The sequence below is a fragment of the Mercenaria mercenaria genome, chromosome 4 (genome assembly GCF_021730395.1).
Source record: "Mercenaria mercenaria strain notata chromosome 4, MADL_Memer_1, whole genome shotgun sequence".
Lineage (NCBI taxonomy): Eukaryota > Metazoa > Mollusca > Bivalvia > Venerida > Veneridae > Mercenaria > Mercenaria mercenaria.
In genome coordinates, this window is record NC_069364.1 from 70,855,653 (window position 1) to 70,873,606 (window position 17,954).

A 17,954-nucleotide genomic window follows, 5' to 3' on the forward strand; every position below is an offset into this window, starting at 1 on the left:
CATGTGCGCGTCCGCATGCTTGGTTGGTGTTTGGGGAGGCTGCATTTTTGAAACGTGACTTTCCCTGATGGATAATTACCATTGCTTTGTTCTAGCAGTATCTGTAATATGCAAGTTCCACAACTTTAGATCTCATCTCTAAATTCTAGTTTGTTAGTTCTGCCAATCATTTCTCAAGGTTCTGAAGATCTTTTAATACATCCATAAAATCTGTAAAAAGATCCTTCGGAAACATAGAATGCAACAAAGCAAAATATACTGAACAGCAAAAGAAACTATCCAGATGTATAACTGGGGTATTTTTTAATAAAAAACTTGAAGAACTTCATGTGTTAAATAAAAAAAATCGATCAACCGTATATATCACAAGTAAAAAGTTATACATCAGTATTTATTCTTGTTGAGTTAAGGTTACAGTCAATTTTGATAGAATCCAAAACAGCCTTGAAAAATTGGCAGACTTTTCAGGTCTGGTTGTTGCGTCTGAATTTACGATAACAACAGCAATAGGCGCTGACTGATAACTTCAACAGTGACGGGTTGGTGAATAATACAAGCTACACAAGGTTCTCATTCTTGGTTAGATTCTAATGAATTTGTAAAGTGTACTCGTTCATAGCGTCAATTATATGTGTTTTTGTATATTTTTGTTCTGGAAGCTTGGTGCACTAGAGAGAAAGAGGGTTTCCCAGTTCATCCGTGCAACATTGAATTCCTTTTGGGCAAGTAGAAAAGGACGACACATAAATGTGTTTAGTTCGATTTGTAAATTTAAATTCTTTGTCAATTATGAAGATATTTTTCTCTTGTAGCGCTTTTATTACTCTGTTAAGTTTGTTTTAATTGTTGTATAATCGGTTCAAAAGCTCTTCATAGCTTATGTTTTATACTGTTGTCTTCTTGCCGACTCAAAATATAACTTATTCTATTGTATTGTAGCCGATACACTAAATACGGTATACTGGTACTGATGATAAACCCGGACAGATGATAAAGTCTATCACCTTGGAAATATTCAATTGCAATCGGTTATTTATAAAATTGAACACACCATCTAATAGTTTCCTCTTACAACAACAACGGGTGTAAATAAAAGCAAAATTGGTAAATATTCTGTATAAATAAATGACTTACATTTATCTGTATAAAAAATATTCATCCAAAATTACTGGGGAAGAGGGTGTTTTTTCTTGCGCATGCTCACTGTCAACACATGAAGGCCTGACATTGGGTCACTTTTCATTACTTGATCAAGAAAGACTGTTGCAGCTTTTTGGGGAAAGTTTCAATATAATACTATGAAGAAAATTTTGTAAATGACAAAGTGGTCGAATTTATCATCAGTCAACCTTCGTACAGTCCCCATTTTACAAACCCCTTTCAGGGCCTCACTTCGTGTGAGTTTACTAACTAAATATAAATTTGAATTGTGTAAAGTTTTCAGCAAATGTTAAGCTTTATTTTGATACCGACCATTGATTACAAATTGCAGAAATAAAAAAGTTACAGGTTAAAAAAAAACATCATTTTCTGTTCGGGTTTATCATCAGTACTAGTATATAAGGCACATTAAACTCCAAATATTAAAGGTAAAGGTAAATTTTACTTACTGTTGCTTTGTGAAACAGTGAACATGAGCTCTGCAGAGCTTTTGAACGACCCTATTTCAAGAACAGTTAAAACCAACTATACCTTACCCCCAGCAATTTGCTGGTACCCATTTACAGCTGGGTCGACTTAGGCAATCGTGATAAAGTGCCTTGTCCAATGACACACCGCAATCGGAATAGGCAGAATTGAACCTGGGGCCTTCACCTCCGTAGGTAAGCGTGTTAGCCCTCTCGACCAATGCGTCCACATATTGACCTATCTATCTCTTTATACTGCCTCGCGTCTCTCGCAAGTATTATGGACAGGGTGAGGGCAGTTAGGCTGACGCTTAAATAAACTGAATAAAACAAAGGGAAACCTCTTACTTTTTTAACAAAAATATCTTAGAGGACGGATTACACCAAACCGGAAGTGACTACTCAGTGTTACATGTGAAGTAGTCCAAAATGTAGTTCCATGCTATGGATGAAATCTGGTATAATGAGTGACATGAGGAGGTGACAGTTAAATTTTTGGCTTATGTTTATTGCTTATAGTATTGAGAATAGATCTAGCCCATTTTCATTGTAAATTTCTTGGAATAAGTTTTATTCTTTGCGAAAAATGTCTACCTACGCGTAACAGCTAAACGGCTGTTTTCATGGGGGCATTTTTAGAGGGTGATGTTTCTCAGAACAGATTATTTTTTTATATTCAACATTAACATGTCAATATTTTTCTATTTTGATAGAAGACATGTTATACTAAATGACCATATATGGTTTTCATATCATTGAAATGCTCTAAAGTGCTGAAAATGAGGTCTGAATGTTTTGTTATTAATATGAAATAAATAAGGAATTGAATTGGTAGAATGTAACCTATAAGTTGTGCAGGGGTAAAAATTTAAACTTGTTTAGATGTGGCTGTAAACAGGCTAGTTTGGCCAGATTATGATAGAAGATGACAATTTCAGTGCAATTTAGCAGAGAAAAAGAAGAAAAACTAAAAATATTTCAAAATCACTGTTTTGGGTGTATTTTTTTCAAAAAATGCATATTTATTGACTAAATATTGGTATGTTTTAGGTGTCAGGGGTGAGTTTGGGTATATTTTACAGTAACAGTGTGTGATTTGAGTGTAGTTTATGGTAAAACTTGATAGAATATGGCAAAAATAAGCTCAAGCAAGGAAAAGTGGTCAAAAATGATATCGCGACAGCTGTTTTCCAGGAAATTTGGCGCGCCAGCATACATTACTGAAAAAGCCATAAAACCTTGAAAATTGATAGTATCAAACTGAAACTGGTATTTTTTTCATGCATTTAGGTTACTGGTACAATTTAAGTGAAAATAACACATTTCTTTAAGTACGGATTACACCAAACCGGAAGTGACTACTCAGTGTTACATGTGAAGTAGTCCAAAATGTAGTTCAATGCTATGGATGAAATCTGGTATAATGAGTGACATGAGGAGGTGACATTTAAATTTTTGGCTTATGTTTATTGCTTATAGTATTGAGAATAGATCTAGACCATTTTCATTGTAAATTTCTTGGAATAAGTTTTATTCTTTGCGAAAAATGTCTACCTACGCGTAACTGCTAAACGGCTGTTTTCATGGGGGCATTTTTAGAGGGTGATGTTTCTCAGACCAGATTATTTTTCTTATATTCAACATAACATGTCAATATTTTTCTATTTTTGATAAGAAGACATGTTATACTAAATGACCATATATGGTTTTCATATCATTGAAATGCTCTAAAGTGCTGAAAATGAGGTCTGAATGTTTTGTTATTAATATGAAATAAATAAGGAATTGAATTGGTAGAATGTTACCTAGACATGTCAAAAATTTTAGTGGTGCTTTACCTAAAAGTAAACAAATATGGCTGCCGTCGGAAAGAAAAAGATTTGGATTCGGTCAAAGCGGATCGATAAAGGTAAACTGCACAGATATAATTATATACATTTCGATTTAAAGATTTAATATTTATCAGTATGTGTAAATTCTACTATTTTATTGACTCAGGACTCTGGCATTGATTTTTTTCGTACTAAATGAAGAGTAATCGGATAGCACATATTGCGTATCCCGGTGACATAGGTTTATTCTTTAGTCTTACTTGTCTGCAAAATTCAGCTTATATATGTACATTATTATATGGAAGTGGCAATTCCTACGGTTCCGTAAGAATAGACTCACAGGCTATTCCTACAGCTCTCCCGTAAGAATAGTGAAATAGCCTGCAGGTGGCTATTCCTAGGTTATTAATAAAACCCGGCCCGGCCCGGCCCGGCCCAAACCGCGGAAATAGCCGATTCCGATTGTACGGAAACCACCGGAAACTTACGGACGGAAGGCTAATATAATTACGAATGATATCGTGTCGATATCAATTTACATATTTAGAATTTAGTAAAAAAACACTGAACTTTATGATGCCCGCGAGGAACTTCTTTGATGAATGGGTTAAAACTGCGTGTTCTTTCTGGTTGCAAAAACGTCTTAATATAATTTGTAAACTTGTACACAGGAAGTCGTTACACATAGCGTTGTTTTGACGAGCCTTCTAATTAGTTCCCGAAAATTTCTATCGTTATCATTATATACTATTTTATAATCACGTTTTGTCCAAAAAGTTGTTATATTTCGAAGAAAGGAATTCCTCTCGGGCCTCAAAGAGTTTTTGTTTCACCTGTGCATTCCCAAAGCCTAAATAATTCTTTGTGTCCGGTAACATGCCTAAAAAAAAGCGTGGTAAATAGGCAGGTTTTTTATACTTTTTTGTTCAATGAGACTTTACGGAAATTATTTTTATTTAAAAAAAATGAATACGAATAATTTCTAATATCACTGACAATTTTTAAAGAATAGAATGAGCAGTTTTTAAAAAAATTTTTAATAAAAAGTTTTTAAAAAATCTCAAATACCATTAAACATTTAGGGTCATGTAAAAAATTAGGATAGGTCGGGAAACCGATTACGCACGAAGAATGCAGCGTTGAATATTGAAAAGTTTTACACACGGTACCCCATATTTTTAAAATATTCCTGTATAAATATACAGAAACAAATACTGAGATAGGTTTGTTCACGCAGTATTCTGAGTATCTCTTGAACTTAGTCGACTGAATTGACGTACGATGAAAGTCACAAATTGAATATATTGTGGCACATTGCAGTTTGTGGCATAGCCTTTGCACTTTCGATAATCGATTTCATATTTGGCAGGTTGCTATGATGTTTTAACATCTTTTTTATTTTTTTTTTCAAGTTTGCAAGTAATCTCTGAATAAACTGGCTTACTTAAGTTATATTCAAATTAGTTCAAAACTATATAGAGTAGAATCGAGATACAAATTTCACCTTTTTTCATTTTTGTACAGATGTCTCGTAAACCGGAGGTCGCGGGGTCGAATCCTGTCAGCGGATTTTGACCGTGACTCCAACAGTCCCTTCTTTCGGTGCGAGTACTGGTTAGTTTCCAGGAAGCAGTCATCGAGTGTATTTCACATTAGTTGGTGAACCAGAGCTCGGCGCGAAAAAGAAATATTTTAAATGGGAACAAAATTACCATTTAACTGCACTCAATATACAGAACGATTCACACTGTTTCGTGAAAAAAGACCAAGTAAAAACTTGTTAAGGTTCGTTTGGATATTTACCAATGCTCTACACTTTCAGATTATGCATTTAGATACTTCAAGATTAAACTTCAATGGTTAGACATATCTTGCAAAACTTTGCAATTTATTTAGGTTGATTTGATATATTATTGTAAACAGAATGCCTTTTCAGTCAGTTTGCTAACTAGTGCTCGGCATGTTTGATACATAACAACTGAAGAATCGTTTGAGCCCGCTAATCATAATTTACAAATAAGTCTGGAAAAAGCAAAATAAAACTTTGAATGGATGTTGTTTCTTCAAATCTCACAAATTTCTTCATTAAGATTTTTTTTTTTATAAGTTTATCAATATCACAATGTACTGCAGACGATTTACTCTAACATTGCTTACTTTACTATGGTCACGTGACCACACCGGAAGTGAACTGTACTTGGATCTATATTGAGCAGCTTAAATGCTGTCGCATTCTGAGACCCTACGTTTTGTGAGGTTTTCATTGGTAGAACCAAACCTATTGTAATTATGCAAATTTAACTGTTGCTCTTTTTTTTGTATACAGAGTAATTGTACGATAGTTTGCAGTTTTTTACGAAAGATCTGAGTGTAATTAATTCTCAAGCTAAAATGGTTTGTTAAACTGTCCATGTATGGCTAAATCCATAAAGCATCTCAGAAAAGTTTTAACCTTACAATTTTTTTCAACTTTACGGTAAAGAAAGTGTAATGAGCGGGATTTTCTAAAAACAAGTTGCATCCTTCATAACTTGTTTAAATAATAGTAAAAGTTGATCTTCACCCGATATTACATTGTATTGAAAAGTTAAAATTTGTACTCCTTACGCAAATCACGTCCAAATCGCGTCGTGAAATCACATTTTAGCTCAACCCTAAATATATATAGTTGTGACGTTTCTGTTTTTACGGAGAATAATTTATTTTTTGGGTTGTCCATTATATCCAAAAAGTAATTATGTTTCATTTGGTATAACAGGTCCATTGAAACTTATATGTTTTCAAATGGAATGAAGAAGTAGTGTGTTCTTTTTTTCACAAATACAATTATGATAAATAAAAAAAATGAATTGTAATATGAGCGAAAAATACACAGGGGTCTCCTTCTTCGTTTTCGCTGTATTGTCTCAATTTTCTCCTACCCTATTTTCACGCGCAGCTATTGCACACTCAATTTTTACATACAAATGCTTGTATCTAAGGGAAAAATAAGTTAATCACCAAAAAAAGTTTACAACAGCATAAATTTCATTTTAATTATATTCTTATTTTGTTAGCCATTTTCGATTTCTTTCCGATCCTTATTGTTACGGGTGTATACCTGAATACATGTTACACACACAAAAGCGGCATAATGAAAAACATTATATATATAGTACTTCTTATTAAACATTTTACTGGTCGTTCGCCACTTAGTATGTATCTTTTATTTTCTGAAACTATTCCTGAAATGTTTTTGAATGAAATAAAATTATAAAATGACTACCAGGTTCATTTTCATGCTGCGGTGCTAGGAAAATTTTGATTGTGGATATCAAAGTCCCGACCAACTTAAAAGTCAGAATTAGCCGGGAAGAATTTTTCCTTTTGTGGCCTTTTAGGATTTTAAGCCCATTTTCGTCAACATTTTATTATACATTTACATTTAAAATACTAAACTCTTTCTCTACATTTACTTACAATTGTCGCATTGAAAAATATTAGTCACAGATAGAGTTATTTCGAGGGATCACCCTCTCATGAATACATTATTTATTTTATTATACCGAAAAATTAATGAAATGATTTATTTAACATTAAAAAAGTTATTACTTACCAAATAATGAAGATAAAATTAAGGAGACTTTACTAGTAAGCACTTAGAAATTGTCGCGACTTTGCTGTAAAAAAATACTTTTTGATAGGTATAGTCTTGAGGTTACATAATGCTGTATTTATGGGCATACTTCAACAAAATCAGCAGCAGTAACATTCGAAAAACGGCGATAACTACGAAACATGTAATGAGAGCACTCATTTTCTTAGTAGTTAGTAGTTAGTTAATTTCCAATCTGATGGTGTTAGTTTCAATTTAATATTTGATGAAAAATTGTTTCCATTTTTGCATGTAGAACAAAGCATTCAAAAGCAGAAAAGGAAAATAGGCCGGGTTCACATATGTATGAACACAAGATAAAGTAATTTAATCCTATGTATAAATAAGCGCATAGTCTTTTAATCAGTACGAAAGTATCGATCTCTCATAGGGAGACATGAAAATGTAATATCACATGCGCAGAAAAACAAAATAGCGTTGTTGCGCATGTGATATGAAATTATTGTTTTTATCATTGAATCTATATTTATAGTCTGTGACAGGAAAGGCCGTACCGGCGACAGTAACCATCAAAACAAATCAACACCCTTTACAATATTTACAAATTTATTTACATAAGATGATTATTAACAATGAATAGATATGAAAAGAAAAAAAAAAACTGATTATAAGAAAGAAAAAAAAGAAAGTTCAGTATCTCTAGATACAAAAGTTCTTATAGTCCATTCTAATCTGACGTGACACAGGTCTTTAATGTAATTGTGAACTTTAAGTAGCACAAACAAAACATATCTCAAAATCCAGTCCCTTTAAACCGTGAATACGTTGATTCCGTATTGGCTCCCTATGGTGGTAGGTGATTGCATCCCTGAGCTGACTTCAGAGGATAACAAAAATCATCGTCTTTGCGGTTTACGGCACAACCATGGGACGAAAGCTCTGCGCTGGGAATATCACATCCAGGCGAGTGAAGACAAGTGAACCTCGGGCATTGTACTTCCGGGTTATGACATCACCAGGTAAAATCGTCTGGCGGAAGAAGCTAAAATATATAACATATGGTAAGCACCATAGCAAAACAAATAAGTCAGGGCATAAAATGCTGCCTTTGGGTACACCATACCTCCGTAGGCTCCCATAAATAATACGTGCTACTTATACAAAACATATGTGCTACTAAGTTCAAACGTCACATGATTAAAATACGTCACTTATTACTTCCATTATTACAAAGATTACTTACTTAAAAGACTAAAGTTAAAGTATGAAAAAGATATGAAAAGTATATGATGAAACATTATAGATACGGACATGATAAACTGCAGCTATTATTTACAACTACAAATTAACAAAATTCAATATAAATCAAACGTTATATCATAGTTGGCATCCATATAATATCAAATGCCATACACTACAACGGACATTAATTAGATGTGCTATAGACTGGCACACAATTACAAATTACAATAATATATTACATACATGGTACTAGACTTGCCATATAGATTTATACATAACAATACAATGCAGTAATGGCGTTCCATAATAACGAAATGTTTGACATAAGTTTTTGAAACAAAGTACTTTATAAATATCATGTTACAAATTTCAGTACAAATTTTACATCTTATATAAATGAAACATTTTAGATTCCTCTTTCGAAATAATTTACAAAAGTCTGAAAAATTTAATAAATTATCCTGACATACCGAAACTAGCCAAAATCACATGCCGAAAAGTAAATGTTACAGAATTCTGTAGAATGAACAAAAATTTACCAAATAAAAATCGTAATGCAAAAATCATACAAAAATCTAACAAATAAATTTCTTACCTCGATCGAGCATAAATTTCTAGCAAGAAAATAATTCAGACATAGATTCGTCTATAAAGTCGGAAAGTGGTGTGCGCAAGGCATATCTAGTCCAGTCTATTTAAAGGATAATGTCCCGCCAAATACTAAATTTCATGGGATTCACGGCTAAGCCGTGGACTCCGACTATTGTCATTTTCACGGGATTCACGATATAGCCGGGGAATCTAACTACTTTGGCGCGAATTTAAATTGACAATTTGAGGCCCATTATAGTGGTTTTGGGGATAAAAACATAAATTACTGAAGTTTATAAAATATCAACTTTCTTATTACTGAACAGAATTTAATGAAATTTACATGGAAATTTAAGTTATGAAATACAGAAAAACATGAGAGGTATTTCATGCGTGAAATCTGACATTTACCTCAATAACTCAAAAATTTACAAAAAGATGATGCAATACCTGCATTTACACTACAGATAAAATAAGGCCCGTATGTCAATTTGTGACATAGTCCTTTCCATTGTTCTAGATGTAGTCACATGTTCAACGATAAAAGGTCGTTTTTTCTCGAAGACGGAGGCAAACACACATATTGACTTCCAGCTGTGATATCCACATGTTAACATTGTGTGAATATTTGTATAAGCATAGCATAAGCATAGTTCGTATTCCGACCAGACCGGGTTTTTTTTTTAATTCTGTGTTAAAAAAGATATGCTAGTATTATTTCAAATATAAAAGAAAGAGAAATCAAAAATTAAATAATCTAAAAACAAAAATAACGTTAGCAGTAAATTGTTAAAACACGAAAATTCATTGCTATCACTACCCTCCCATTTATCCATATTAGATATTTACCGTTTTTTTATTGTTTTGTTTTAAACAGACTGAGCGGGCATGTTTCTACAACTTACTGTAACTCCGGGTATCATCTCCATACATATCACCTGGTTTTGTTTAAAGCTAAATCATATGATTTATCATTTGAGCAACATTTTATGAGATATTTTTTTCAGTTTTCTTGTATTTCAGGAACAAAGCGCTGTGTTTGATTTCTTTTTTTTTTTTTTTTTTTCGATTGTTTATTTTCCCGGGGCCTCCGTGGCCGAGTGGTTAGAGTCGTTGACTTCAAACCATTTGCCCCTCATCGATGTGGGTTCGAAACCTCATTTGGGGAGTAGAATTCTTCACGTGAGGAAGCCATCCAGCTGGCTTACGGAAGGTCGGTGGTTCTACCCAGGTGCCCGCTCGTGATGAAATAGTGCACGGAGGGGCACCTGGGGTCTTCCTCCACCATTAAAGCTGGAAAGTCGCCATATGACCTAAAATTGTGTCGGTGCGACGTTAAACCCAACAAAATAAAATAAATTATTTTCCCGCTTTTCTACTAATTATAATTAGTTTATTATCTTAACTCTTCTGCTATATAAGTAAAGTTATATCTGAAAATTATATTTTGTTAAGCATATTTTTGTTCCATTCTAGTCCAAACAAAATATCCGCCATTTTAATAGTTTAATCTAACATTAATTTGACAGCCAGGGACGGACCGATTTCTAATGTTGGTAAAACTTGTGGTCCAACCCTTTTGTATTTTCGCACCTTTGCTAAGTTACCGAATGTATCTTAATGTACAGTGGTATTATATATGTCTTGATGTAATGATAGTTTGCTGTTGTATATATTTATCTCTACATATTATCTGTATATTATTGTCTTGATGTACATTTACCATAATGTCTTGTGTGAAAATTACAATAAAATATGATTAAACTAAAGACCTATTACATAGAGTTATACCTCTTCTGGAAATGTTTACTTTGATACTTTTTATGAAATTTTGTAATTGCCTCCCTTTAATATGAAAAAATGTAAAAAGTGGACTATTTTTAGCTCATCTGATTTTTTGAAAAAAAATGATGAGTTATTGTCATCACTTGAGCGGTTGTTGGCGTCGGCGTCTGCGTCTGCGTCGGCGTTGCCTGGTTAAGTTTTATGTTTAGGTCAGCTTTTCTCCTAAACTATCAAAGCTATTGCTTTGAAACTTGGAATACTTGTTCACCATCATAAGCTGACCCTGTATAGCAAGAAACATAACTCCATCTTGCTTTTTGCAAGATTTATGGCCCCTTTTGTACTTAGAAAATATCAGATTTCTTGGTTAAGTTTTATGTTTAGGTCAACTTTTCTCCTAAACTATCAAAGCTATTGTTTTGAAACTTGGAATACTTGTTCACCATCATAAGCAGACCCTGTACGTCAAGAATCATAACTCCATCTTGCTTTTTGCAAGATTTATTGCCCCTTTTGGACTTAGAAAATCAGTTTTCTTGGTTAAGTTTTATGTTTAGGTCAGCTTTTATCCTAAACTATCAAAGCTATTGCTTTAAAACCTGCAACACTTGTTTACCATCATAAGTTGACCCTGTATAGCAAGAAACATAACTCCGTCCTGCTTTTTGCAAGATTTATGGCCCCTTTTTGACTTAGAAAATATCAGATTTCTTGGTTAAGTTTTATGTTTAGGTCAACTTTTTCTCTTAAACTATCAAAGCTATTGCTTTGAAACTTGCAACACTTGTTCACCATCATAAGCTGACCCTGTACAGCAAGCAACATAACTCCATCCTGCTTTTTGCAATAATTATTGCCCCTTTTGGACTTAGAAAATCATTTTCTTGGTTGAGTATTATGTTTAAGTCAACTTTTCTCATAAACTATTAAAGCTATTGCTTTAAAACTTGCAACAGTTTTTCACCATCATAAGTGGACACTGTACATCAAGAAACATAACTCTATCCTGCTTTTTGCAAGAATGATGGCCCTTTTTAGACTTAGAAAATCATGGGTAGGACAATATTTCTATTACACAAAAAAAATCAGATGAGCGTCAGCACCCGCAAGGCGGTGCTCTTGTTTTAGCTTTTAATATAATTTATTAGTTTATTTAGTTTTATATTCAAATTTGAATACTTCAACAACCTGAAACAAATGGCAAGTATGAAAACAGCGCATAGCTTCAAAGTTCATCTATTTTCGATCTATCTTGGTTGCGCAACCGAGATACGCAAAAGGAGTATAATAATAATTTCATAAACTTGCATTTCTAGTTAATTTTCGCAAAATGTGTACTTATCAATGCAAATCTTTGACAACCTTAATTAATATAAGAGTGTTTATATTCATATGTTCCCTAAGGCAAGATATTTTCATTAAATTTATACTTAATATGCTAAAACGCTATCATGGTCGGGCAACCAAACTTTATAAATACTTCCAGTGCACGGTATAGACCCCTTCGCCGTACTACACAACCTCGTGTCACATCGTTAGGTGTGAAATAACGGCGTACCATTAACTAGCCTGTCCAGTTCTGTTGAAAGTATCCTGCAAACTGCTATCTCGTGTCTGTCCGGTACACAAAATGACACATCGACTGCCGAACGTATTACTTCTTTGATTGAGTGTGATTCAAATATCTTGTTATTTTAGGTCTTTGCTTATGTTAAGTGCAATACTTCATCAAACATACGTATCATCAATATTAAATACTTTGCTTCTACTTTTGTAATAATGAAATAAAATACACATAAATTTGCCTTGATTAAGATGACGGTATCACCATTCGTAATTATATTAGCCTTCCGTCCGTAAGTTTCCGGTGGTTTCCGTACAATCGGAATCGGCTATTTCCGTGGTTTGGGCCGGGCCGGGCCGGTCCGGGTTTTATTAATAACCTATTCCTATGGCTCTAAAGACAGTTTTGTATGTCCATCTTGTATTGCATTGTACAGAATTATTTCAACTGGTATATTTTTGACAAATTACTTTTCAGTATCACATCGAGAGAACATCACAAAAAGGAAGTGATTTTTCGAATATAGGAAAAGGCTAATTTATGTCTAATAGGCAATATTGTTGTCATAACATAGTGTGTATTAGTTACAGAAAGCGTTCCGTTATAGTTGAATAACAGTTTTCAACTCTTCCAGTTGAATAGCTGTATTCAACTACATCCAGGCCATACCTCGAGGAGGCGCTTTCAGTCGTGGCCCATAAGATAAGAATGAAATCTGAAATAATAGAATACATAGGATAAAGATATGTATATAAGATACAGAAGGATACGTGAATACAAACATGTAATATAACTATGAAATATGAAATAATGTAATATATAGCATACTGTATATGCTTTAATGAAAGATAGTACATAAGATACGCAAGGATACGTGAATACATACATGTATTATAAGTATGAAATATGAAATAATATAAAATATAACATACAGATGCTTTAATGAAAGATAATACTTGAGATAAATACAAGCATGTAATTAATAAATGCCATAATTGTGCTCTGCTTTTTTTCTTTTGTTCCTTTTTCCTTTTGCTTTTTCTTTTTTTGTGCAGAATGCATCTTTTGTTACTTGTATGTGAAATATTGAATGTAAATACGACTTAAAATAGTATTGATACGATACATACATGTAATAAGTGTCCTCTGCTTTTTATATATATATATATATATATTTTTTTTTTTTCTCGAAGAATGTGTAATAGGAGCGGAAAAATGTGCAGCCCGATACAGGACTCGAACCTGCGACCTTCTGCTTGCAAGTCAGATGCTCTACCAACTGAGCTAATCGGACAATCGATATCATAGACAAATTATATACATTATATACACACTGCTACATTCCTCCCTCCTTTTTTCAAAGACAAACTCAGATTCTTTTGACTAACCCAGCCATTGCTTCACCCTAGCTCTAGGATTCCAAGGCTAGCCACCACACTCACGGCACCAATGTAATAGGAGCGGAAAAAATGTGCAGCCCGATACAGGACTCGAACCTGCGACCTTCTGCTTGCAAGTCAGATGCTCTATCAACTATGCTAATCGGACAATCGATATCATAGACAAATTATATACATTATATACACACTGCTACAAATGCGTCTTTTTATACAAATGTTAGAACAAAGCAAACTGAAAGACAATACAATAGTTTCTGATCATTTTAAAATGTCATCATTTACAACTCTTGCGCAGTTTCTTTGCCGAAAATCAATGTGTATTTAAATGTGCCAATGTGAAAAATAATGATATAATATATACCATAATATAAAAAGTTTAAACGTTTATAAACAATTTCAGCTTGCTTTGCTCAGTCTACAGATTACTACATGACGTATTACATAACTAATCAAGTAAACTTTTACTGGAGTTGAGCATGAAATAAATCAATCATTAAAGAGAACTACAGGAAAACATTATGTATACTGTACAACGAAAATATTATTATGACCAGCTACCCGACTGGTGCCACAAGGTCTTTTTTTTTCAAACTGACCGGCTACCCGATCGGTGCCACAAGGTTGACTTTCAAATTGACCGGCTACGAATTAGTGCCACAAGGTCGGTATTCATGAACATGTCTGGCAAAACCAGTATTTTGTTTTCGGTGCCGTAGAGATTGCGGCACAATGGTAATGGTACCATCCTAGGCAGTGGTCACAGCCAATGCATCGAGTGTCTAAATGTTCGAGGCAAACGCTACATGTCCACTTCCTTTTCATTGCCGCATTAACAACGCTTGTTAACAATGTCCACGCGTCCTTGTCAAAATATTTTTCTACGAGCTCTAATTCCATTTCTGTAGCCGCCATGTTGATGTTTTCATGGCACGTTTCAACTTCGTTTTCACTGATAATATGACCGGCACAGATACAAGAGATTGCAATAGCATCTTCAGCGAACCACTTTAACGCTACAAGGCATTTGTCATTTTCAGGGAGATTTTCGAAAGGTTTTGGTTTTTTCATTTATAAGTTTCAGTCTTTTCTTAGGACTACCTATCACAGTCAGCTCTGACCCCTTTGGCCTACCGCATTGTTTTAGATTTGGAGGCAATGTCATTTCGCTAATGTCCGCATTTGCTTTTGCTGATTGACTTTCGGATGCTTCGGATGATTGGCTCTCGGATTCATTTTCATTCAAATTTTCATCTATATGTGCTTCCTGAAGAACTACTTCATTTTCATTTAATATTTGAGTTTCATGCATTGGTTGTGTATTTTCGTTTGGAAGTTCATTGGTTTGGAAGTTCATTGATTTCATTTTCCCGAATTGAAATGTTTACACTTTTTCCAGTCTCCCACGCTCAAAGTAGTTGCTTCAATTGGTCCAGTCTGTGATCAAATCCGCTGTTCATTTCTTCAGACGCGCAAACAGCAATACGTTGGCACACAGCAGACGCTAGATTGAATCTTTGTTGTTGAGTGTTGGCTCTGACTGGTGTTTGCGAGGACTGGTCAACAACCGCGTTTGTTTCATTTATTGCGAATGTACCAATAAAATGATTTCGTGTCCACCTCTTATTGACAATACTGTCATCATACAGGTCAAAATTCTCGTGTTTTCGCATTGCTAGTATGTGACAACATGGTCGCATATAGTCGCAGTGGAAGCTGCATGTACACGAAGTTAGTTTGGCACTTATTGTATTTTCAATGCTCTCATTTTTTTCTAACTCCAGTTTCATCAGGTCATACGCAAAAGGTGTCAACTTCTTCCTAAAGTCAATAAATGCACTCCCATCACTTAGAACTACTGGTACTTTTGTTGTGACACGGCATAGTTTTCCGTCTATTTCTAACCTGTGCGATGCTAAAAAGGTCACCATGTCTGATGCGAAACTATCAAATTTTGCGTTTTTATCTACAACTTGATTAATTTTCTGATTGATAGATTCCAAGTGATTGTTAGTATTGTTTCTAAGACTGGATGCCTTAGCCAGTCCTGGAACCCATTGTTCCTTGATGTTGTCCCATTGATTGGAAAAGTAACTAATTACTGATGTTTTCTTTGTGTCTTCTAGCATTTTTCGGGTGACTTCATACTCCTCAATGTTCCGCGAATAGCAGATTTTTTGCAGAATTTCCAGTATGTTGTCGCGTTCGGGTCTTGTGATACCCATTTTATGTATTGTTATCTCACACTTGAATGTCCTAAATACATGGAACAAACAAATTCTTAACTCTGCATCTGGGAAAAGAGTTGAGAATACAGTGCATTCAACGAAGTCTTTGTCTGTCATGATGGTTTTCACGGAGTGACATTTTGGGTTTTGGTCACGGAATATTTGTGTCGTCTCCGTAATCATTTGTTGAGTTTCATCTGCAACTAGCAAGAGACCTACTATTTCTGTTTGACCCTTTCCATTTTCGACTGCTAGGACATACAGTGGCATTCTCAAGTCATTTACTTTATATGTAGCATCTACGTACAACATTTCTGGATATGAATCAAATGTGGTACGCATTCGCGCGTCTCGAAAGAACAAACCTCTCATTTCATTTTCTTCATTCGAAAAATAAGCTTGACATGAGCACCTGGACATTGTGAGAACGAGTTAACTGCTGATTGCAGAAGCGTTAAGTCGTCGCTGCTTTTGGATTTGTTCTAAGACTTGGTTCTTATGTTATGGAGGTCCTTAAGTAGAACATGTTTCCCAGTTTCAGATCTGATTTTACCTTGAATTGACTTAAGGAGGTAGGTTACCTTCATATTTGTATGTGCGCATGTCCAACCGGAAGCTAACGTGACGATTTACAACGACGTTTACGACAAACTAAATGTGTTTGTATATTCATTCTTCTGAAAACAAATCATGAACCTGTCTTCGATCTGATGCTTTATGGTTTAATAATGCAGAAATAATGAATACATTGCCGCAGAAACGCTTCAAAACAATGTTGCCTTAAAATGACGTCACTGACGTCATGACGTTACGTGTCAGTTACCGCGCAAAATTAATAGTTTGCATCTTGAAAGTACGTAATTCTGTGCATTTTTATTATTTTAACTATTTTCAAATAACCATTATTTGCTAAAATATTTTTATGAGTCTTTTGCTCTGAATAAAAATCAATATTTTGCTTCTTTTATGTAGTTATATTGAAATGTTATGCGGAATGTAAGAAAATGGATGATGGTAACCAATGTTATTTGGAATATAGTTGGGTGAAAGGTTACTTGTTACGGCCACTTTCAAATAAAAAATCTAGCAGTTTGATTTGTAATACCAATTTTTCAGGTTCCGTTGATAATTTGTTACTTATGTACTAAAACTAAGATCTAAAATTGTTCAAATTTCGGTAGAAAATTGTGGTTTCTTGAATTGAATTGATGTTACCATGGAAACGAAGCCCGTGACCTATGTATTTAAATGTAAAATTCAAAAGCGTTGACACTGGTCTATTTAAGAAACACAGCTTCGGCCTTTTATTTTCATTTCAACAATATCCATGAGAATAATAGCAGTATGCTAAACGATTTTTCCATGAAAAATGCCAGACGAGGGGTACTGCTGTAAGTATTCTAAGCTGTGAAATTTGTTTGAATAAATGCAAATAACACGAAAATATAACTTACGTAAGAAATAATATGTTTTAAAGCTACATTAACTAGAAAGATAATCTTATTCAATATTTTTTATAAGAAACTACGACAAAAAACAACATATAAGCTATTTTAAACATCTCTGTTGCCATGGTTACTTTAAACTTTAAGAAAAATAGGGTACCATGTAAAGTGCTTGGTATTTTGCTAATAATATTACCCAAATATTCAATGTTGGTCATTAACAGAATGGCACGGAAGCCGTCGCAAACCCCTTTTTTTATACATAGTTGTTTAAAAATGAGAGAAAATGCGTTACCATGGAAACACGAGCCCCGCGACATATACATTTTAAGCTTTTATTAGAAAGATAACTTGCATACTAGTAAAATTATCAATTATGCAGACTTCTACGGATATCAATGAAACTAAAATACACTGAAAAGTGTTAAATATCCGTATTTTCCTTCTTCTTTCAATATGAAATACCTTTGGAGGGTCATGTTCTTCAAACCAGGATAAAAATTGAACTTGAAGGGACAGAGACAAACGAAATTGAGATTGTAGCAGTTAAAACTTCATATTACACGAAATACAAAAATGTTCTGCGGTTCAACTAATTTGAATTTACCCTTGTAACAAGGTAACCTACCTCCTTAAGATTTACCTTA

At 34.0% G+C, this 17,954-nt stretch overlaps 1 protein-coding gene across 1 annotated transcript in view; it reads left to right on the forward strand.

The window, feature by feature from the left end:
• Nucleotides 1-3,466: 3,466 nt before the first annotated feature.
• Nucleotides 3,467-17,954, forward strand: part of LOC128556448 (uncharacterized) — a 54,390-nt gene continuing 39,902 nt past the window's right edge. The window contains exon 1 of the mRNA XM_053541642.1: nucleotides 3,467-3,537. Coding sequence (XP_053397617.1) covers nucleotides 3,483-3,537 — 55 coding nt within the window. The 5' untranslated portion in view covers nucleotides 3,467-3,482. The remainder of the gene's footprint in view (nucleotides 3,538-17,954) is intronic.